Below are 22,342 nucleotides of genomic sequence, written 5' to 3'. Positions count from 1 at the left end.
ATATTGTATTTTGTAGTAATGTGTGTGTATTGAATTCAAAACAACAATGTGGTAAAGTTGCTTTAGATTTTGTTAAAGGGGCTACGAAACGGCTGTTGGTTTTCAACTTTAGTGACTTACACGAAAGTCGAGCTGGAGGCGGTGAAAAACAAAAATGGCTATTTTTCCGGCATGTATGTTGTAATTTACAGACTCGAATATATAGATATATCTAGAATTTTTATCTTCTCCAGCCATGGTCTTGTTTTCATCCAGAATGAATCTTGCTGAAATATTTCTTTGTAATATACTTTTCAGAAAAAATATTGAGCCAGCGAGCAAAGTGCGCTGGTGTCTGTTCATTGCGCAAAACGCGTTTGCCGGATTTTTATTATGTGTGCAGGATACACGGAATGTGAGCATTTTAACCGGTTCGTAGCCCCTTTAAGGGATAGCGTATCTAATATATCATCGTATTACAGTATCAAACTAGCTAGGTAAAAAATTTTATACAGACCTGACATATATTTACTGTAACATTCTCTAACAACTTTCCTATAGCAAACTCTACTTTTACGACACAGACAAAAAAAAATTATGAAGACGAAAAGTAAAACGATTAGTGCTGCCAAAAAAGATGGCGCACAACTAAAAGTCGAAGAGTATGTTGTTGATCCTGAAAAAATTTTGAAATATACAAGAGGTAGTCGAGTCAAAACAAAGGTATGTGGAATTTGTTATTTAAATTTATTTTGTTGTGTTTACGATATGATAATCTGTATGGTGTATCTGATTGGTAGAGTCATTGTGGATTTCCAATTGACAAATTCTTGTCATATGCTCTAAAAAAAAGTTTATATTTCTATTTCACATCAAACAATTAGTGAATTTAGCAGTAACAAACTTTCACAACAGCTGGACTTAAACCAGGAAACCCAGGACTTCTAATTTCTGAGCATGATGCTCTACCACTTAAACACCACTTATTTTCATAAATTTAATACAAGGAACACAATGTTTTTTGCTAGGATATTAAAGATCGGAAATTAAAGAGCAAATTGAGAGCTCACGAAAAGAAATATGATCAAGCTGTTAAACAAGCTGCAAGATCTGAACTTCTTATGACGGAAGAAGCAGGGTATGTTTCTGTCGGTTGTGTTCTTATTGAAGCGTAAAAGAATGAATTATTGTATAATTAACAACAAAAGTATGGAAAAGCTTTTTTCTTTAAAAACTAATTTTTGTGAAATAATGTGTCAAATGATAGCAAAATGTTTGTAAGTATCCAGGCTCTCAATCAGAAATATTTGTGTTTGAGGTATATGTAATATTAAGTTATGACTTTTAGTGTTTTAGAAGCGGAGGGGATGGAGCGCACACACAAATTTCGACAAGTAGATATAGCAGATGCTGTGGATATCACTAGTGCACAAAAAGTATGTGCTAACCACACGTTGTGAAAAATTTTCGAATTTACTGTAAATTTCTTTTTAAAATATTGACTTGCGTGATAATCGGTGCATATTTTTTCTAGTTCTTTAGTTTGAAGCTTGATACGTTTGGACCATACAAAATCAACTATACACGAAATGGAAAGTAAGTTATAACTGATTTTTTATGTTTAAAAAATCAGAGGTAAAGCTCTGAGATTATAATTTTCCCAATGTTATTGAGCTGAGGCTCTTTTCACCAGAAAAATTAACTTTTGTTCGCCTTAATTATAAATAATCTAAGAATGGAATAAGTTTTAAATGTTCTAACCTTTGTGTATTTAAAGGTTCCTTTTAATTGGTGGACAAAAGGGTCATTTAGCTGGCATGCAATGGCAAAACAAACATTTATCATGTGAAGTTCATGCACAAGAAGCTGTGCGTGACGTAAAGTAAGTGTTTTTTACCACATATTTTTTCATTTAAAATAACCATTTATAAGTTAGGGTTTTGTGAAAGGAGTAACAGTGCATTTAGAACCCATTTGTGTTATATGTAAGTCCTGCAAGTACAACAACTGCTTGATTAGGCAATCGTGCCAAGGCAGAGGTTGAAGCCAGTTGGTAATACTGCAGACATGGGAACAGCAAATAATATTGGAATACTATATTGTAAAATTTATTATGGCACCATTGTTTCGAATTTTGTGACGTGTAAAAATTATTTAGATGGTTACATCAGGAAACCTTTTTTGCTGCTGCTCAAAAAAAATATGTTCATATATACGATAATCTTGGAACTGAAATTCATTGTTTAAAGAATCATAGAGAGGTTAACAGATTGGAATATTTGCCATATCATTTTTTACTTGCTACTGTGGTAAGTTTGACCATCGTTTCTTATGGTTTTGTGTGTGGATAAAAGCAGAGTCTGATAATGAGGATATACACTCGTACAGAGAAAAGTTGCCACAGTTTGAACTAACCTATATTCAGCAATGTCAGCGGTCCTCTCAAGTGAGATTTGCTGTGAAATGCTAGAGCAAAATACGCTGCAGTTAGTGTCAAACATCACATCAAGACGACATTCCAAATCTTAATTTTATCACCCAATTGATGTTTTCTCGTTATACAATACATGCTGTTGCGTGGAAATAACTCAGCTTTCATTTTCTCTATCTTAAATATAACTTGATAAAATGGAAGAAGTTTTTTGTAGTAGGAAATAGTAATTTTGGACAAACAGTCACGTCAGATTGTATATGTGTTATCATGCTATGTCAAGTTCCATAGTCATACATACCATAGTTGTGTTATTAGACGTACGACTATGAAACTTAAAGATTAAAAGTAGGCCCATCCCCTGATAAAATTCTGTTCACTTAAGCAACTCTATCAAAGGTGCATTTACATAGACGTTGTAATCATTTTCGAAATATTTCTTACAAAATTAAAAGGTTCTAACTTATTTTTAGGGTAACAGTGGGTTTTTAAAATATCAAGATACATCTACTGGTCGTCTTGTATCAGAACTTCGTACAAAGCTTGGTCGTTGTGATTGTATGACATATAATCCATACAATGCAGTTATCAATCTGGGTCATTATAACGGTTAGTGAAATAATTAATCGCTTTTGAAAGCATATTTTTGTTTGCATTAAACTGTGGAACTTATATTCCAACTGAAAATATTTCCGAAGATCGTCGCTTTAAGTAATGATATGGACTAGACGCACTTTGACCTTGTAGACATTCCCTTATCAATGTCCTCGGACTGATTTAGGATCTCATAGGTTTTTTGTTAGATCCAAGACCCTAAACGATACTAATTTTTAATGACGTCAACAGGGCCTGTTCTCCGATTTACCACACCATTGCAGGTCAAGGAAAGACCAAGAAAATTTGGCTGTAGTTCTACAAATACACCAGTTTAAAACGTCAAATACGGTTTTGAAACCAAAATTACGGGTATATGTGTGTTAACATTCCAAGTATGTATTATTGTTTAAACATAAAATGTGTTGGTTATAAGTGTTTTCATCTGCTAGGTTGTGTTACTATGTGGAGTCCAGTTGTGAAAGAACCTCTTGTTAAAATGTTATGTCACCGTGGTCCTGTACTTTCTGTTGCAGTCGAGAAACAAGGAGTGTAAGTATTTGCAAATGTACATGTTTTTTTATAAGCGTATGGAAATTTGAAAACACGATAACTAACAAACTTATTTCTCAGGCATTTCTAATATTATTCTGATGTTCTTCTAATAAAAATATATCAACAAAATTGAAAACACTTATTTTTACAGTCCTCTTTCTGACAGGGAAATTAGTCATTTTTATATTGACAATGCCTGTAATGATTTTTCAGTCATACAGAAATAGACTTCACTCTGCTGAACCGTGTCTATCCATTGAAAAATCCATTTTTCTTTTTACGTATATTCTATATACGTTTATCAACGTCATGCTTATAAAGGAACTAGAGGGTCGAAGTTGGCCATATGAAACCATCGGGAGAAAAAAAGTGAACGTTGGGAGAAATCTCACTCCAATGAGCCATTCTGGCATACCTGGCTAGTCCAACTCATTTAAACATCTAAAGGACATGTAAAATTATTTTTTACTATGAGGATACTCTGAAAGTTTTCTACCATGTAGACAAAACCCCTCCGTAATGTAACTGAACTTTTAATTTTTGTCTTAGTTATATGGCTACTTCTGGTCTGGATGGTTTCATGAAAGTCTGGGATATCAGGGCATATAAACCTGTTTACAAATATCAAATGAATGGTCGTGCTGCACAATGTTTGACAATAAGCCACAAAGGAATGTTAGCTGCAGCTTTCGGATCACAAGTTTACGTAAGAACCATTTGATTATGAAAGTATTTTTTGTTGTTGTATCCAAAAAATGTTTTAAACGTTTATAAAGTTTAGAAGCTTGCCTTTAATTTCAAAATGACTTAACTTTAAAACATTTTATCCAACATGACTATTTTAAAAAGAAAATTTTGTCCTATTTGCATTTGTAATAAAGAGATCGAATATAAAATATATTTCCATGCAAAAGCAATATATTGTGGCCGTCGTGTTAAATGAGGTAATATAGTATTTCTGATGTCATTACGTCAGCAAAATGGTCGAAATTTTATTATGGGGACACTCTTTTGTGTTAAAAGTTGGCGTTTTGACGTTTCATTGGTATTTTCTAAAATGAGAATGTTGCAGTCATTGTGACAGGACAGCGAATGCACAGCGGGAATAGATCTTACGTAATACTTCAAACAGGAATCAAATATATTTGTAACAAAAGCCAAACCGATCACGTTAATAATCACGTTACAGAAAAGTTCAATGTATTTAAGTGTAATTTTTATTTGTTGATCAAAGGTGTTTAAAGATGCTTTGTCAGAAAAACAAAGTATGCCCTACATGAAACATGCAACACCTGGTAGCGATATTTCGAGCTTACAGTTTTGTCCTTACGAAGACGTACTTGGTATAGGTCATGCCAAAGGATTCACAAGTGTTATCGTTCCTGGTAGTGGAGAACCTAACTTTGACGCTCTGGAAGCGAATCCATTTGAAACTAAGAAACAACGCAAAGAGCATGAAGTTAAGATGCTGTTGGAAAAGGTAGATAATGTTCATTTTGAGGTCAGAACTAAAGACCACGCCTTAAAATATACTTATCATTATTTAATATTTATAAGCAACTACTAATTTCTGCAAACATTTTAAGCAACTTCAGTATAAACAACATAATAAAAACAACAAATTAACTGCCGCCGACTTCTTTGGTTTTGACGCTGTTTAGCTTCGTTTTATATTCTTAGAGGTAATTCTTCAAGGTCATTTTTGGAACAGCTTTTTTTGTCACGAGTTTGATCTAAGTAACACTTTGTTGTCAGTATTAGGTAAAAATTTGACATCATATCAAATACATTGCAACTCAAGTTCCAAAAACAACCCCTCAAATTAAAATTCCTTACCATAAATTACCCCTGATGATGTAAGTAAATAAGGGTAAGTTTTGGCAGTAATTTTATTTTTCTAAATTATTCGACTTTTAATTTGAAGGGTTTTTTTGCAACTTGACTCTCACGTGTACAAATACGTTTTAAATAACGTTGTTAAGCAGATTTTTATGAAGAATAGTGTGTACTAAAAAGTAAAAAGTTACATTTTAAAAATTGCGTGTTCTTGAAAACTAGTAAACCCAAATGCTTTGTATGTTTTTTTATGATGTGCCCATAGGGTATTTATATGAATTTAAACAATACAATTTAACTACCGAATGTAAGTGAAAAAAAATTAAATTTCTCTACAATCCATGTGTACGCGATTTCAACTAACATAGCCAGGACAAAATCTTGAAGAACAAAAAAAACTTCTATCTTTTCATTTTTGGTTTTGAGTTGGCGCAGTACACGAAAATATGTTTAACCACGTGTACAATATGTGGAAATGTTTTGTCTTTTCTTAGATTCAGCCCGAGATGATCAGTTTAAATCCTTTGGAAATTATACAACTCGACAAAGCTGACACAAAGACAAAAAAAGATATGAAAGACGAAGAAAAGGTTGGTATTATATAGATTAAATTTTTAAAGATTTTAAAAATTTTTAAATTAAAGGTAATTTGCACAACTTGATTTTGCGAATATAAATAAATTTTTTACAGTTTATATTTTTTGTAGATGAGGTTTTGGTGATTATTGTCGAAATCTTTTTCACAAATTGATTGCACCACGGGGTCGCCGGCCCTTTTAATTTCACGGGAAATCGTCTGCCGCAACAAAGTGGATAAAAATATGTCGTATTTGATATTTCATGTGCCTAGTTCGTAGCATCTCCATTAATGCGACGTAAATAAACCCGCAAGTTTTACCCCAGGATAAAAAATTGTTACTTGTTAAAAAAACCCGGCTAATATGTAAAATTTAAATTAGCACTTTGCTAAGAAATCTTTCTAGGAAACATTTGAAATATGAAGTTCTGGGACTTTAATATGTGAATTTAGAAGCTGAATGTTTGCATCAATATATAAAACTTTTCAGCAATTTATTTTTGGATGTAGTATTTTTTGTTTTTGTTATTTCTTGTTTCGCAGGGATTTATAATCGCAAAGGGTATCAACTTCTAACCTACTTTCCATTTCACCTACAATTGATTTCAGTAAAAAAACATAAGGCTCCATTTTGTTTTTGTTTTATACAGGAGGAAGTTAGCTTTGAACCAAAATATAAGATGAAGGGAAGAAGCGCTTCTTCTAAGGTGGTGCAAAGAAAGAAAGGTGTTGACGAACTGTCGAAGAGAGTAAGCTGTTTTTAAATTTGTGTTTTTGTATTTCAATTTTATTGATTGTAAGTAAAGAGAAAGTTACAAGACTGAAATCCAAATTTTTGACAGGTCAAAAATTATGACAGTAAAAAATATCGACAACTTCTGTGGGCCAACATCATAATTTATGCAGAATAATTAATTGTCAAAGTCGTTAAAGTTAATATGTTGCAACATTATTTATCACCTTCAATTCCTTTTAATGTAGTCTGCTGAACAAATTAGCAATTTCCAAAATCTAAAAGACAAAAATCCTTTTTTTGTAGGACCAACTAAAAGCCAAATTATTAGAAGAAAAAAAGAAGGAAAGAGAAAAGAAAGAGAAAGAACCTGCTAAAGGGCCGACATTATTTTCATGTGCGTTGGATCGTTTTAAACCGACGACACGATAACAATTGACCGACATGTGACGGTGATGTGTTGTGAAGAAATATGGTTGTCGTGACACCAGTTGGTTGTGACGGTGGGCATGTCATCGAATCAGTTGTAACGAATCTGACACACGCTGAAAGTTGATTAACAGTGACAACGATGACAACGATGACGTCATTAATCTCATTAAGAGCCATCTGTGTTTGACATTTTTAAAAACAACATGTATTACAACCTGGTTTTCACGACATCTTTTTTTTTCAGTTACAATGTAGAAACCAGGTAGAAAGCGATTAATATAGTTTGGATTGGTTTCTGCTCGAATTTTTGTTTTCATTTTCTATCGACTAACCTTGTGGTTTTATGAAGCTATCGAATTTCAGATATTTATACACTAAAAAGCAATTACAATATATGAATCTTTTATTTATCACGAATGTGAATAACACTGCTTAGAAACGCGAGAAGTTCTGTAAAGGCAACTTTCGTGTGATATTTTGTTCTATTAAAGAAACGTTCGCGCGTCAAACTAATATGTTCCAACAAAGAAACGCTCGCCTGTCAAACATATATGTTCCAACAAAGAAACGCTCGCGCGTCGAACATATATGTTCTAATAAAGAAACGTTCGCGCGTCAAACATGTTCCAACAAAAAAACTTTCGTGCGTCAAACATACCAAAGTCACCTCGAAAAATATCTATTTTTAACTCGAAACTTAATAAATGCTTCCTGGTAAACACCAACATCTAATAAGCGCCCTTAAAAGGGCGGTAATTCGTATCACTGTTCGAGGCTTACTATACCTATTCATAGTGATTAAGTATGACTCACTTTATAATTTAAGAAATGGTCATGACAGAAAAGTGGATTTTAAGATAATTAAACGCCCACTTATATAGTTAAAAAGAAATAGTAAGCAACACATAACGGTATTTTTTTGGAACGATTTTTTTTCTAGTTCATCTGCAGAATTCTCAAATTTTTCTGTTATAACAGCATGTACACCCGTGTAAGAACAACCCCGGGCTGTTTGTCTCTTTTTTTTTAATAGAACGGCGTCTTTCCGCCGTCCTTTATATGAAAAAGAGATAAAAAAAGCCCTGGGATCAAGGTTGGTGTAAGATATGTAAATCTTTTCCAAAGCTGGAAAATTATACAAGAAACTTAAACTCGTTGTGCTGAATTACTATGATGAAAGGGTAGATTACTTTTAACATACACTTTTATGCGGTTTCTCTAAACTTCTCCACAGCATTAAAAAACTTTTGTGTAGGCCACTAAATTCGGATATAAAAATATCCTTTGGATTTTATTACTGTGAAAAGAAGATCGCGTAGGAGTGTGTGTTCTGAGGAACGTATAGAACGTCCCCTTGTTTTATTTGTTGAAGCGCGATTAGCAGCAAACTTTAGTTTAGCTTTGCAAAGAAGGTTCTGTAAAAATGGGACATTAATTTTATTTTTTGCGTGAAAAAATGATCCAGTTTCGTGTTCTTATTTTTTGTTTTTGACTTGTTTTACAAGTCGTCTAGGGAACGGTCAAGTTTGTTGACAGCCTCATAAAATTAAACCAATAGAAGTGCAACATACATGGACGTTTTGTTAATTCTTCTTTCGTTGAATACACAGCGAAACAAAATAATGAGAATGTACCAAGAAAATTATTAATATCTCCCTCCTCGAAATATATAAAAGGCCGTAGTTTCGAGAAGCAATAAGTTTGAGTAAGTTTGCCTATAGTTCAGTCACAGCTTGAACGGACACAAAGAAATAATATTTTTAACATTTGTCGTTTTAAGACATGTGACATGTTTGTATTGTCAAGGCGGTCAAAGAAATGAAGTGACCTACTCAAAGTTCGTTGGGGAAGTTTTTTTTTAAATTTAATCGCATTGGCATAACAAATCAGTTTCTGCACCATTTGCAGCTAGGCTAGGAACAGAACATCGGGTAAGTTTTTAATACGCCAACGCATGTACATATCTGCAACCCTAACTAAGCCGCATGATGACGCAATAACGGTTGACATTTTATGCTGTGTCGGATGATGTTCTTTCTGTTTTAAGATGCCGCATCTTCAAGAATTTCGAAAAATTGTGTTGTTTTTTTTAGTCTATTTACGGTATTAATTGCAGAATGGAAAAAATTTGCGAATTTCTCTGCTTTTTGTTTTAAAGTAATAGAGATAGTTATAATTAAAAGGGTGTGCTTTTATTTTTTTTTGTTATACATGCAAAGGGTGTATACGCAAAATTTGGGAATTTAAGAATTTATACAATTGCGTGAAATAAAATATTTTATATAAAATTCGCTCTGTTCACAAATACTTTATTCGCGAAATTTGTACGAAAAATGTAAATTTACGCAATTTTGGCCATATTTTGGAATTGAAATCAGCATATTTTTTTGTAACAGATGGTTTAGAATATCGTTTGGAACACGTGTTAAATACGCAACAATCGCGCGTTTGTATTTATTCTTCAACTTAGCCCGTTGACTTTTCTTTTATGTCGGGACCGCGAGCGCGAAGGGTAGTAATCCCCTCCCTTATTTTCAGATATTCCTATTTCAGAGTCATTGCTAAAAAATGTCTATCCTCTTCTATCACCTTAGTCCATCACCAGTTGACATTTGAAGCATTCTCGTTCCCAGTAGTTTTAACGTTTGTCTCAGAAAGAGCGGACAAAAATATATTTAAAGTGGAACAGGTTTTCTGATCACTTAAAATTAAAAAGTGCAAGAACTCAACTTCGTCCCCAGGGCTCTTTTGCTGCTATGATGCGCTGACGAGACAACTCCAAAAGAGCCGTCAGAATATCACATTTATATGAGCTATTATTGGCGTATTCTTACATTAGGCTATACACCAATCTTGTTGTTTTCTGTTATGTGGTTGGCGAAGGATGCCTGGACTCATGGTTGGTTTAGAAATTAGGGCTAAAACATCCTCTAAGGAAGAAAGCAACTTTCTGTATATTACCAAAACAACAAAGGTTTACTAAAATAACGTTTTTCTTAATTCTTGGAATTTCCTCAGTTACACATATTTGAAAACATTCAAAAATATGTGGAGGAAATTCCTAACGCTTGACAAACACACCGCGAAAAAAATTGCCAAACGTAAGAAAATAATAGTCATACCGCAATTTCGTTCTCAAACTATTTTTACTGCGTTAACGAATCCAGGAAAATAGCCTAGGATTGTAAGAATATCAGCTTTTAAGTTTGCCAGTACTAAAAAGTCAACGCCAGCCTCAACGTCGTCCCTTTCTTCTCACCGTCCAAGATTCTCCAAAAGAGAAAAAGAGCCACGGAGACGAGGTTGCGCCAACCCGTTTTTTCTATGTGTTTATAACACAATAAACAGCACGTAATTAATTAACAGCACGTAATACAAACAAATATATATAAAAAAACATTGGTCGAAAGTGGTAAAATTATTAAGCCATTGTTACGTGTATCTCCCGAAATAAGTCTGCTTTGTAAACAGTGTCAATACCGGATTAAACTTAATGACGTAATTGAGCATGCGCAATGCCGTTTTAAAGTGTGCAAGTCAGTTATAAGCTCTCCTGTTTGTGCTGTGTTTCATTACCCTGTGATGTAACAGACACTTTTTACTTCTTGTAAATTATGAAAAATGGCAAACCTGGAAACCTAGGAGACCTTCCTCATTATTTTTCTTTATCTTTTTAGAACAAACAGAACAGGTATAGATCATTCTCAACCCCAAAGTTCTTTGGAAAAACCTCGAAGCTTTTATCTCAAAGAGCTTTGGGGACGAGAATGGATATAGATGCATCTTTGGGAGAGGAATTTTCTCACCGGAATTTTAATTCACGAGTTACCGTATTTGAAACTCATGAACTTTCAAATAATTATAATGTAAGAATGTCAGCAGCTTTAAAGGAAGACTGTTTATCAATGTGTATTCTTCATTTCTTGTATGTGTGAATTTTACAGAATATATCGAAAATTAACTTTGTACCCCTTCCCCCTGCACAAGTGCAACGATTATAAACAAACCTGTTTTTTAATAATACTATATTTATTTTACTCTAGAGCTTTCCACTAAAAACGCCGACACCCAAAATGGCAATTATTTTGTACCGAAATTGCAACGTCTGGACCAATGTTAAAAATATAGCGGTTTTGCCCTCAACGCTTTAAGGTCCTGGGTTAAAGTAATTTGATTCAACGCAAAATTCATCACTTATTGATCAGTTTGGCTCGTGCTCAAGCCCACGTCTTTAAGTTTAATACTTGTCTATGCGAATAAATATGGTGTTTAGTCAGGTGTAACAAAACAAACTTGCATCAAACTTTTATTTTACTTTCAAATCTTTTATATCTGCTATTCCAGCTTATTCTTATTTCAACCTAAATTTCCTCTTTAGACTTTTAAGATGGTTTGCAATGGAGATGAATTCGACAATTATGATTTTGATATACTTGATATCATAAATGAAATGGAATGCGACATATTTTCTGCTGATACAATTGTGCCTGGAGTGGAACCAACAGCAGACATTTCTAATTTTTTGATTGACGATGTCAGCCCTATTGTAGATACTATCAATACGGCAAGTGAATACATAGACTTCTCTTCCCAATGCTTTTATTTAACGTCCAGCAGTGATACATCAGAACTTTGCAACTTTAACGAATTTTTTGCGGATGGAGATCTAAGCCAAAATTTTTGTGAAGTCATTCAAAAGGAAAACACAACGAATTCGAATAAATGCAAAATTTCAACAACAAAGCAACTCTTTCAAAACATCCCAGCATGCTCTCGAACATCTGACCGACCCTTTATACTTCGTGGAACAGGTTACGAGCGATATTGTAAAAATCTGTCTTCGCAAAGACTTGGTGTAAATAAAGAAAACGTGAAAGACACAGTCAAAGGCGAAATTACAGAGAGTGTATTGGTCAGAGACACTTCTACGACATGCTACAGAAATAATCAAGGTACGTACATTGTCGTGTGATTACTTCATCTCCGGAGCTTAGATTTTTTTTACCGCTACAAATAAAAAACCTGACAAACCCTAAGAATGTAGATGGTTGGTAAATCTAAAATATATTTATATGTATATTCGTATTTTTGAAATTTTTTTCTGAAATTTGCCTCGTATTTGCAAACTTAATAGCTCAGTTACATAAGGCGCGTTTTGCAACCCTGATAGGCAAAACGCAAATGTTAGTCCATTTTCCCTACATAACATAATCCAATTTATGAAATTTATCTCCATGTGCTGCCCCAGTAAAAGTAAAGATTTTAAAAACGGACAGTGATTGAGGATAAAATATACCTATATTTTTTTTTTGGTTCTAAGATGTTAAAAAACGGCCTAATATTAACATTTTATGCAGATGTTGGTTTTATAACAAATTATTTTACAGTGGAAAGAACGCTGTTTTGGAATAACCAGGTTTAACAAAGGGAAATTAGCGTTAGATTGAAGAAAGTCAACCTCGTCCACAGGACTATTTGCTTCTCAACGGCGCTGCGCTTTCTGATAGTTCTAAAAGGTGCTGGGGTCGAGCTTGGAAGTAAGTGTATAACACATTACTTTTACCGAAGTGTTAATGTGATGCCGATTTTCGTTTTAGACAATACGACTGAATGTCGACGCAAAAGCAAGCATAAGAAGATAAGAAAAAAACGTACGTCGCTCAGTTTTTTATTTCCAGTATTAACCCAAAACAGGATTGTCACATCTCTAGCTATCACTACGTTTTGTTTTTTTAAATATTTACAGCTAGCTCCTGGTAATTCGAACTTTCATATCTCAAACCATCTAATTGGATCCCTTAAACTTTCATTAAGGAACCTCAACTCAAACATCCCTTGGAGGTTCGAGTTACCGGGAGTTAACTATAAACAAGTAAAATGAAAGTGTGGCTTTGAAATTCACAATCTATGTTTTCTTGTGTGTAATGGAGAAATTAACACTGACTGCGGTTCACTTGAAAAGTGTTAGTACTTAACCAAAAACTAAGCAGCTAACAATAAAAACAACATTTTTTTTTTTAATTTTCAACTATTCCAGCTTTTCCAGGCAAAGTGGCAACCCTGCAACACCAAGCATAGGCCGCTACACTGCAAACTGCACGTGAACTGCAACTCAAATTTTATATTTAGCAAATCGTTGTTACCATTTGTGGGATTTTTTAAACGATCTTTTGATTGGTCGAATATATCCGCAAAGTTCATGCGCTGAATGGGTGGACGAACAGGAGAAAGAATTTCGAATTATAGACACCAAAGAGATGGCAAAACTATGGGGGATATGTAAAAATTCAAAAAATATGACATACGATAAACTGTCAAGAACAATTCGTTATTACTGCACATTGGATATTTTAAAGAAGACTGAAGGTAAAAGACTGCAGTTTAAATTTAGCAAGGGTAAGATGTGGACCAAACTGGCGCAGTAAGGAAAAAATTGGTCGACAAAACTATCTTGGTCGGGATGTAAAAACCATTGTTTCAGATATATCGTAAAGTTATGGTATTGACAGTAAAACTAATTAATATATATCACAATAAAGTATAAAATTTGTAATTCGTGTAATGAAGAAAAAAATACATAAAAGAACACTCTTTACTTGCAGAACTGTATTCATTTGTTTTTAATTACATAGTGGTGAGAATCTTTTGAAATGATACAACCATTATTCTGTTCAAAAAGCTTCAGCAAACTCTTTTATTTAGGTTGAGTTGTTTACCCAACACTTTAATTGGTACTGAATCCTTCATATGTGTTTTCTGTGAATTCTCTCAACGTACTTTCTGCAAACAAAGCATCCAAAAAAGGATTCGATCCAGCTTTGTAGATGTCATGAAACTGTCCATTCAGTAAAGGAATTATTTTAGCAAGAGGTAAATCAATGGGCTTAAAAAAATCAGTTTTGATGCAACTTTCAACAGAAACAATCGCTTCGGGATCTAAAGTGGAAATTAAAATAATATCGGGTTATTCCTTGTTTTTTAGCTCCTCGTGTCTCTCTTAACCAGCGAAAACCGGAGACCTGATTAACTAAGCAAAACCTATCCTCTTAGGACGGACGCCAGTCTCACAGTTCTACTTTTTTCAACTGTAGAAACATAGAAGTGAGTTACTTTCACAAGCCGACTTAAGGTAGATTTCCACAGAGCAGCATAATGCGCCGCTGCGATTAAATCGCCCGAGGGATCTGCTTGTGCACGCGCAATAAACAAAAACGCTGCTGATCCAGAGATTTTGGTGATCCAGCGATAAAAAAAAGCTCCCTCGCAAAGTTAAATGAATTCGACTTTGTGAGGGAGCTTTTTAGCGATGGCCAATGAGATCATTTAAAAATAAAATAATTGTATCACCCTTTACATCGCTTGGGGCATTTAAAAACAAATTGGCATAAAATCGCTGTCACAAAAATCTCAGTCACGTTTTACGCTCAGGTGCAAAAATCTGCTTAATGGAAAACCACCTTAACACTCGTTCTGAAATACATATTCTTATTTTATTTTATTAAATCTATACCAAATTTTCTTTAAAGAATCATTCCTCTTTTATTTGTTAAATTATTAAACAGGAGGCAATCCTAGGAGAGTTAAGCTTTTTAACCTTTTTAAAAACATCAGGTAAATTGACATTAGATACGTTAAGCACTACACTCTTTTTTATAAGCAAGCTTATAAGCATACTTAACCTCAGATTCTTAAAAAATTAAGCATATAGTAAGCATATTTCCAACCCTGAGAATTTTTCCCTTACTCTCATTTCATCCCAAATGAAGTGAAAGGAATACTGTTTGATAAAGGTACACATAAAAAATATTATGATCTTGGAACTCTACTGACAAAAATGGCACCTGTAGCCAGGGCACCAAATTAGTTTTAAAATTAAGCATACACTTTAAGCATAATTTCAGAATCAAGTTGGAAAAATATAAAGATTATTGAGCTTAAGCCTAATTCACCTATACACTTAAAAAAAAGAGTATATACCATGTAGGCACATAAAACACATGAAAAAACAAGGCACCTAACAAAACAATACCTTCACATCCGCAAAATGAACCTTTCAGAACTTTCAGCACTTTTTCCACACCAATATGTATACACTGTTCTATGACTTTTGCACAATCAGCACTTTCTAAAACATCAACAGTCTCTGATGTCATCTTACTATATGTGTCACTAACATCAAGTTCTGTCCAAGCAGGATCTGCCATATAGGTTGTTAGAGCATGCTTTTCGTTACGTTCTTCTGAATACTTTGATTTTATTTGTTCTATGATGTCATATATATATTGATTTAGAGTTGAAAATGAAATCTTCTCTTTTAATGACACTTCACCAAGAACTTCTACAAAGAAATTTATATGTTAGGTGTTAAAATTGAGTTTCAAAAATACTAATAATAACCACCACTGTAACTAGTATCGTATCCTTTTTTGAGCACAAACTGCATAGTGTATGTATAATTTTCAATTTAAAAATACAACAACAAAATGTCTATGTATAATATAAAACGAACTGAATGAACTGAGTAGCCACTAAAAGTATCATGTTTTCTTATTATCAAGTTCATAATTAATTACAAAGTAAAAAAATTAATAAATAGAAATTCACCTTGTTTATACCAAGAAGGAAAACAAAACATTGTATTTTACCTGCAACGGCTTCCTTACAATCCACGATAAGTTTTGGCAACTCTTTTTCAAGGAAATATCGAACATTGTTTAAATATTGCAACTGAACATCATTCATTTCACTTATGACTCCCATTGAATCATCTTTCAAAGAAGCAATCAACATATAACCACCAATGACATTCAGCTCTATTCTCAAAAGAACAAGCAACATAACATTTGATATTACTGAACACAAAAATCGACTCATGCTTAAAATCTTTAACTGTTCCCATATTTCCAATTTGTTAGCTGGTTTACTTTTGAGCTTTTCAAGCAGTTCTTCTGTATTTAAATGTTCTGCGATTGTATTACGAAGATTGGGCAAAAATGACATGAACGTCATTGTGCAAGTCCTTTGAGTACTCTCAAAGTGAAACTGCTTTTTTGTCTGAATCGAATATTCTAAAAGTTTAGCCTGTTGCCATTCATTTAACTTCCATGAAATTATTTTTGCCAATGCATATGTTCCACCTGCCAACACACCAGTCACAAGAATTTTTTTACGATGGCGTTTGTAAAAGTCTTTGAGCCACACAAACATTATTTTTATCAGCCTTCTGAATATCAAATATATTACTGGAATAACCAATGAGGGTTTAGTTATGAAATAAAAATATAGTTCTTTTCAGAAATATCAGGATCAAACACAACACCTGTGCTTATAGGTATCAGCAAGATTCTAAGAAAAAGGTTACCACAATTATCCTTGATTTTCAAGACAAACTTTATCTTACGTAATTACAATTTTATAAGGTTTTATTTTTAAGACAACAACAGCACATCACAATCCTTGCTTATTAAGACATAGATATTTAATGGGATGATTTTTTTAATGCATTGCAAACAACATGCCTGTGAATGCATGGGGTCAGAATATTATAAACAAATTGCTTTGATCAAATAAATCCAAACATCTGGGTTTTAGCAGTGCTACCATGGAGAGTTTTTGAAAGTCCAATTTGCCCCACGGGAGTAGAAAATTAAAGATGGTACCCTAATTTCGAAATCAAGTATTCTTCAGTTTTTTTAATCATGGCTATGTATAGAGGGTGGGACAAATTGAGAAAAAAGTCATGAATTTCTTCATGGAAAAAGTTGCATTAAGAAATGTGTAGCGTAGAACCATTAGCTGTGGTGGCGGGTGTAGTTATTTAAGGAGTTTATAATAATATTTACATTATGGATATTTGTTTACCTTTTTAAAATTGCTAAAATCGATTTAAGGGATCATGTTTTAAAACAACCATCCAAAATATGTTTTAAAAATGTTGCAGTCTAAACCCTCCACCCCCAAAACGTCAACTGGAATTTTTTCCGTTTTTCTGAAAGTTGTTTGATGGAACACAAAAATTGAATGGGATATATTCAAAGAATTGTATAAAAATAAATTATAAAGGTTTCTAAGAATAATTATTACTCATATAAAAGCAGTTCTCCCCTCCCCTACCACCAGCAAATAAAGAGCTGAACCCCTCGTGAGAATTTAAAAATCCTTCGTAGTTTATTCATAAAATTTTTTTGATTTAAGGAAACATTGTTTCAGGATTTAAACTAGTATTGACTGTAGATTGATGCCTTCCCATTTATTTGAATTCAATTAAGTCTTGTGACGAAATGGACTGATAATTACTTTGATTCACCTAGCGGCCCATCTTTTTTCCTTCCACACAAGATTCCTGAATAAAATGTGAGCTATACCTCGCTCGTTCTTCGTAGGTGGGTGGGTCAAGAATAAATGTCAGAATGACGTTTTCTGTTCTAAAATCGATTTTTGAGTGGTCCAAAACTTGACCCGAACTGCTCTGTTAGGCCGCTTTTACACAATCAAATTTTTTGACATATACTGTATGATCATATAAATTTGATTGTGTAACATACGTTATATGATGAAAATTTCTATGATCATATGTATGTGATCAAATCTTAAAGATAAAACATGTCCTATTTTTTATGTGATATATATATGATCATAGAAATCTATTGCTTTTTATTGAAAAGGAGATGTTAACCAATCATAACGCGTTTTTATTTGTACCGAAGTTATGTATACACACATGAAACAAACATACCAAAAAGCGAGGAAATATTCAAGAGGAAAACATTGCAAGAAGAAAACCTAAAATCCACACAGACAAATTTTTTTAACAAGCCCAAGATTTTCACCAAAATTTTCTGCTGTCATTTGCAAGTAATTCTTAGTCATTCTCCTCTTCTAAACGCAAATTTAAGTCTCATAAAAATGGAGTTGCGCCGCCTACTCCGCTACGGCTTAACCCAATACTTTCTTTTTCCACTTCTTGATTTTTTTAGACAACTGCAATTATTACAGTACCCGCGCAAGTCTTCGTCGCAAATGTTGATGAAAAAAAGAAGTGAAAGTAAAATTAGATGCACAATATATGATTGTGTAACACCAGTGCATATGATGAGACAAGCAGGTGGCTTTATATGATCATATATCATGTCATATAAAATTTGATTGTGTAAAAGCGGCTTTTGCTAGCTAGTCAAATTAATTCTGTTGTAGCTAGCTAGCTATAGATAGATGGCGCCGTAGTTTAGTGGTTATAGCTCTCGTACTCTGTGCGGGAGACTGGGGAATGATTCCTCTTGACGGCGATTCAACATGGACGAGTGAATGGTACCATAACCCCGGGTTAACCCAAGCCATGTGAGGGAAATTGGGGAGATGGCACATTATGTGGGATGTTGCCGGGAGTTGTCTACTAGAGCGCGGGCCCTAATAATTGGGTCTGTGTAGCTCAAAAAGAGCATTAAATACTCTAAGACTCTCTATCTAACCCATTGACCCTACTGGAAATAATAGACAGGGTATATCCCTCGATGTTTGTGAGGCTAGCCATGTAAAATATGCACAGCTATCTATCTATCTAGCTATCTAAATGTAGATGTGCATATTTTACATATGGCTATCCTCACAAATATTGAGGGGTATGCCCTTTCTGTTATATCTAGGTGGGGCCATGGCTTAGATGGGGAGTCATACACTATTTAATGATCCTTTTGAGCTACGCAGATCCAATTTAATTTAGGGTCCACGCTCTACCAAACAACTCCCAGCAACATGCACCATGTTGCTGTGCATGTTGCTGTGTGAAATCCTGTTTCTAGCTAGATCAGCTACGAGAAAATTTAGATGGGGAGGCTAAACATATGGGGAATTATAGCGGGAGGTATCTAAGTAAAAATAATGTGCACATGTGCAGGTGGCTTTTTCTTGTTTTTGGTGACAGCCATGACAGTTTGAGCAAAAACGCGATTTAGCATATTTGAGCATGGTAGACATGTTTTGGTTATGAACGCTGTGTGTTTCAAACGCGGGGGAGAGACCGACTCCCCCCCTCCTGCAATTTACAAAATTTGCACTTTTATCACAGGTCATATGTTCAATCCAACACGTTTTCCAGGTTAATGTTCATGCAGAAATATCGAGGACCATGGCTTGGATGGAGAGTGCTCCAGAGTATTTGGTCCGCGCTTCACCAGACAACTTCGTGCAACATCTAACGTGTGCCATCATCTCCCCAATTTCCTTCATATGACTTTTGTAAATCCAAGGCTATGGTAACATTCACTCGTCCATATTGAATCGCCGCCAAGAGAAAATCAAACCCTGGTCTTCCGCACAAACCAAAGTGGGATAGCTATAAACACTAAGCTACGGTGCCATAAAGATGCACTGGGGACGAGGATGGCTCAACACTTTACTTGTTAATGCAAACCGACCTTGTAAAGCTACATTACACATTACAAAAGGATGCCTTGCCACTCTCAAATGAAACCTCATTTTAAAGGCTCCCGAGAAAAAAGGTAGACTAAAAAACGGAAAAGTGTTTTCTAAATGTTATGAACGCAGAAAATATCGATAAATCTGATTTTAATGCAGTAATTACACAAATCAGCGTTTTTAGTGATTTTTGACTTTTTTTGGAAATGGTGAAAGAGTCTGATGAAACGACATAGCGCCTTTTCGTTTCGAACTCTTATCCTGATTATAATTTGTCAATTGTAATGAATTTGTTTTGCACACTGATGCATCGTTATGAGATTGTGTTGTTTCGCGTTGTACAAGAAGAAGGATGGTCAGATGGGCGTAATTGGTTATGTCATCCCTAACCCTGGACAAAATATCAAAGCTGAAAATTTTAATACGACAATGGTCAGTTTATTACTGTTTCTGTGACTACTTGTATTATGTTCCGGAATTTGAGCAAAACCTACCTAATTACATCTTAACACCAGGTAAGTTGAATGTAACAGGAAAGGGATGGATATAAATGAATTGGCTGTGGCTGTCACTTTTTCATCAAGATTATCAGTCAGCAAGCTAAGTATGAGCTTTAGTCGGATTTTAGATTGTGAAAATTAAAGAATTCAAATCCCAGACAACTTAACCTAGACACCTGAAGCACATGCATCTTAAATAGTTCGTTCAATGTAAGGGTTGATGGAGAAACATTTATACCTGTTGCCAATGTGATAGCCTTGCTGATGAAGAACTGGTGTGCACAACTGACACCTCTACCACCTCTTGCAACAAAATCATGGATGCACAACTTACAAGAACTAGTATCAGGGGGTGCACAAGTATTACCGGGGGTGACTTATTGCTTTGGGTTGCTGCGGTGGGTTACTGTACTGGGGTACTGTAGTGGGTTAGGATGAGAAAATGCATATGAATATAGAAGATTTGAGGTTAAATAGAATCAGCTAGCAAACGCTTTTGTAGACAAAAAATGAAAAAAACCATCAAAGATTCATCAATGAAGCATGTTCTTGCATAAAAAAAAGTATGACCAAATATAAAAACCCAAGCAAATGGCCAAATAGTAAATTTTTCTTAATTTCGGAGATCATTTTACTAAAAAGAGTTTCTTTAATGTTTGTACAATACCAGATGATGCCTTTGAATATAGGACACAGATCAGATTGAATCATCTAGTGAACGCTTGTACATACTAGAAGACATCAAATGATTCACCGATTCACATTTTGCCTTATTCTTTTATTGATCATCTAAAATGACATCTGTTTCGTAGATATCTTTGATTTTTAAGTAGTTTTTCAATTTGTCAGGATATCATGGTGTGAGCATCTGCTTATTATTATTATTATTATTATTCCGAATATTTATACAGGATATAGCGACTTCAGTGTTGGAAACTCTGTTATCAATGTGGGTCCTGTGTTCAGAATGTATACATTACGTATACACCGGCATTACCTACCTAATTTCCCTCACATGGCATGGTTGACCCGTAGCTGTGGTAAAGACACTTGCTAAACATGTCCGTGCTCTGAACTGAATCACGGACCTTGGGATTGCGAAGTGAACTCCATAACCACAAGACTACGCGCTATTAAAATCATAGATAAAACTTTACAAGATTTCCTCAAGCATGCCCATCCGGAAAAGTTCACACATACAGTCACAATGGTTTTAGCCTATTGTTCCGGATGCCTGCTCAAATATTGCATTGCCAAGGCCTTGAATTTGAGAACCAGTTGTTCAAGAAATTAGCATTATTAAGTGGTGTTCGGCGCTTGTAAACAGCACCCTACCAACCGCACTATAATGGCCAGTTAAGACGTATAAATAAAACATCGTCTCTGTGAAGTCATGTTTTACCAAAGAACAAATGAGATGACACATACGATTGAATTGAACTATTTAGAATAAAAACAACAACAGTTGTTTGCATCTTTTTCTTCTACTTGCAGACGAAATGTTGTGATTTGGAAGATTGCCTTGTGATTTTTATATTGTTATACTAAGGTTTAACATTGTTAATATAAAAAATGTAGAAAGACTGCTCTGCTAAAATTAACGCGCACTTAAAATACGATGGTCGATAATATAGTCTCCAATTTTTAGTGGCAGGAAATTAGAAAATCTCGTCTCCAGCTTCTTTTTCGCTTTTGCGCTAGCCACATATCAGGAATCAAGAAAGAATCCCTGGAGACCAATTTTGAAATCAGATTAACTATGATAATATAAACAATGATTAACAAAAATAAAAATTATAGCATTTTCTGTTTTAGGTCCTCACAACCCATTAATAAATTTTACTTAAAAGCACATTTACGAACCCTTCAATTTGTGAAATTTTTTTAACTTTGATTCAGTTTCCACCAAGCAGAGGACATGAGAGCCCACTTTGCTCTCTCATTTTGTGTGTGCGCGCCAAACCAACCTCCAACCCCCAGGATTTTCTTTTTCTCTTCAGAGTTGCTGCCCGGGAAATCGTGAAGAAAGAGAGCTAAATCAATCTCATTTAAAGAGCATATTTCCAAACACGTACACAGCAATTGTTAGGCTTTTTTCCGTTCAAATAAAAAATGAATTGGTCTGGGGACGAGGGTGAAATTGATATTAAAAGCCGCCCCCTCTGCGCGCATGTATAGTCTCTAGTAGTGTGAATAGTATGGTCTGTGCATCATATCATCGGATGACCGTTCGGTACGCATGTCGGCTTTCGTAGTTTTTACTTTGCGGGCTTTTCTGGACTATAATGGCA

General features: G+C 34.4%; 3 protein-coding genes across 4 annotated transcripts; 2 read left to right on the top strand and 1 right to left on the bottom strand.

Moving 5' to 3' along the window:
- The first annotated feature begins 434 nt into the window (after positions 1-434).
- LOC130613270 (uncharacterized) lies at positions 435-7,441 on the top strand. The gene is made up of 13 exons (XM_057434611.1): positions 435-702; positions 1,008-1,117; positions 1,328-1,415; positions 1,514-1,575; positions 1,757-1,861; positions 2,138-2,288; positions 2,884-3,019; positions 3,457-3,556; positions 4,109-4,265; positions 4,794-5,039; positions 5,890-5,985; positions 6,623-6,721; positions 7,012-7,441. Exons 1-13 carry the CDS (start codon positions 577-579, stop codon positions 7,135-7,137), a joined length of 1,602 nt encoding a protein of 533 aa, XP_057290594.1. The 5' UTR covers positions 435-576; the 3' UTR covers positions 7,138-7,441.
- A 1,266-nt stretch (positions 7,442-8,707) lies between these two features.
- LOC130662355 (ETS-related transcription factor Elf-4-like) lies at positions 8,708-13,731 on the top strand. Of its 2 annotated transcripts, XM_057461202.1 has the most exons (4): positions 8,708-9,068; positions 11,516-12,089; positions 12,735-12,788; positions 13,267-13,731. In XM_057461202.1, exons 2-4 carry the CDS (start codon positions 11,525-11,527, stop codon positions 13,560-13,562), a joined length of 915 nt encoding a protein of 304 aa, XP_057317185.1. In that variant the 5' UTR covers positions 8,708-9,068; positions 11,516-11,524; the 3' UTR covers positions 13,563-13,731. The 2 variants fall into 2 exon arrangements, with proteins under 2 accessions (XP_057317185.1, XP_057317186.1); XM_057461203.1 differs by lacking the exon at positions 8,708-9,068 and having other exon boundaries at positions 10,508-12,089; positions 13,175-13,408.
- On the bottom strand, positions 13,593-16,482 carry LOC130662354 (peroxisomal biogenesis factor 3-like). Its single transcript, XM_057461201.1, has 3 exons — positions 15,783-16,482; positions 15,167-15,475; positions 13,593-14,073 (listed from the first exon to the last, which is right to left on the bottom strand). Exons 1-3 carry the CDS (start codon positions 16,342-16,344, stop codon positions 13,862-13,864), a joined length of 1,083 nt encoding a protein of 360 aa, XP_057317184.1. The 5' UTR covers positions 16,345-16,482; the 3' UTR covers positions 13,593-13,861.
- Between the last annotated feature and the right edge of the window lie 5,860 nt (positions 16,483-22,342).

Source organism: Hydractinia symbiolongicarpus, chromosome 10 (assembly GCF_029227915.1).
Source record: "Hydractinia symbiolongicarpus strain clone_291-10 chromosome 10, HSymV2.1, whole genome shotgun sequence".
Lineage (NCBI taxonomy): Eukaryota > Metazoa > Cnidaria > Hydrozoa > Anthoathecata > Hydractiniidae > Hydractinia > Hydractinia symbiolongicarpus.
Note: the sequence above shows the minus strand (reverse complement) of the source record. Positions and strands in the feature narration are given on the sequence as shown.

What these genes read in the sequence shown, in the direction of transcription:
- LOC130613270 (XM_057434611.1), top strand. Translation starts at nt 577, where the DNA reads ATGAAGACGAAAAGTAAAACGATTAGTGCTGCCAAAAAAGATGGCGCA. An exon ending in ATTTTTTACTTGCTACTGTG is followed by an intron (nt 2,289 to 2,883) that starts GTAAGTTTGACC and finishes ACTTATTTTTAG; the next exon opens with GGTAACAGTGGGTTTTTAAA. An exon ending in CAATCTGGGTCATTATAACG is followed by an intron (nt 3,020 to 3,456) that starts GTTAGTGAAATA and finishes TTCATCTGCTAG; the next exon opens with GTTGTGTTACTATGTGGAGT.
- LOC130662355 (XM_057461202.1), top strand. Translation starts at nt 11,525, where the DNA reads ATGGTTTGCAATGGAGATGAATTCGACAATTATGATTTTGATATACTT. An exon ending in ATGCTACAGAAATAATCAAG is followed by an intron (nt 12,090 to 12,734) that starts GTACGTACATTG and finishes TTTTCGTTTTAG; the next exon opens with ACAATACGACTGAATGTCGA. An exon ending in TAAGAAGATAAGAAAAAAAC is followed by an intron (nt 12,789 to 13,266) that starts GTACGTCGCTCA and finishes TTTTATATTTAG; the next exon opens with CAAATCGTTGTTACCATTTG.
- LOC130662354 (XM_057461201.1), bottom strand. Translation starts at nt 16,344, where the DNA reads ATGTTTGTGTGGCTCAAAGACTTTTACAAACGCCATCGTAAAAAAATT. An exon ending in TTGTAAGGAAGCCGTTGCAG is followed by an intron (nt 15,476 to 15,782) that starts GTAAAATACAAT and finishes ATTTCTTTGTAG; the next exon opens with AAGTTCTTGGTGAAGTGTCA. An exon ending in TTCATTTTGCGGATGTGAAG is followed by an intron (nt 14,074 to 15,166) that starts GTATTGTTTTGT and finishes TTTCCACTTTAG; the next exon opens with ATCCCGAAGCGATTGTTTCT.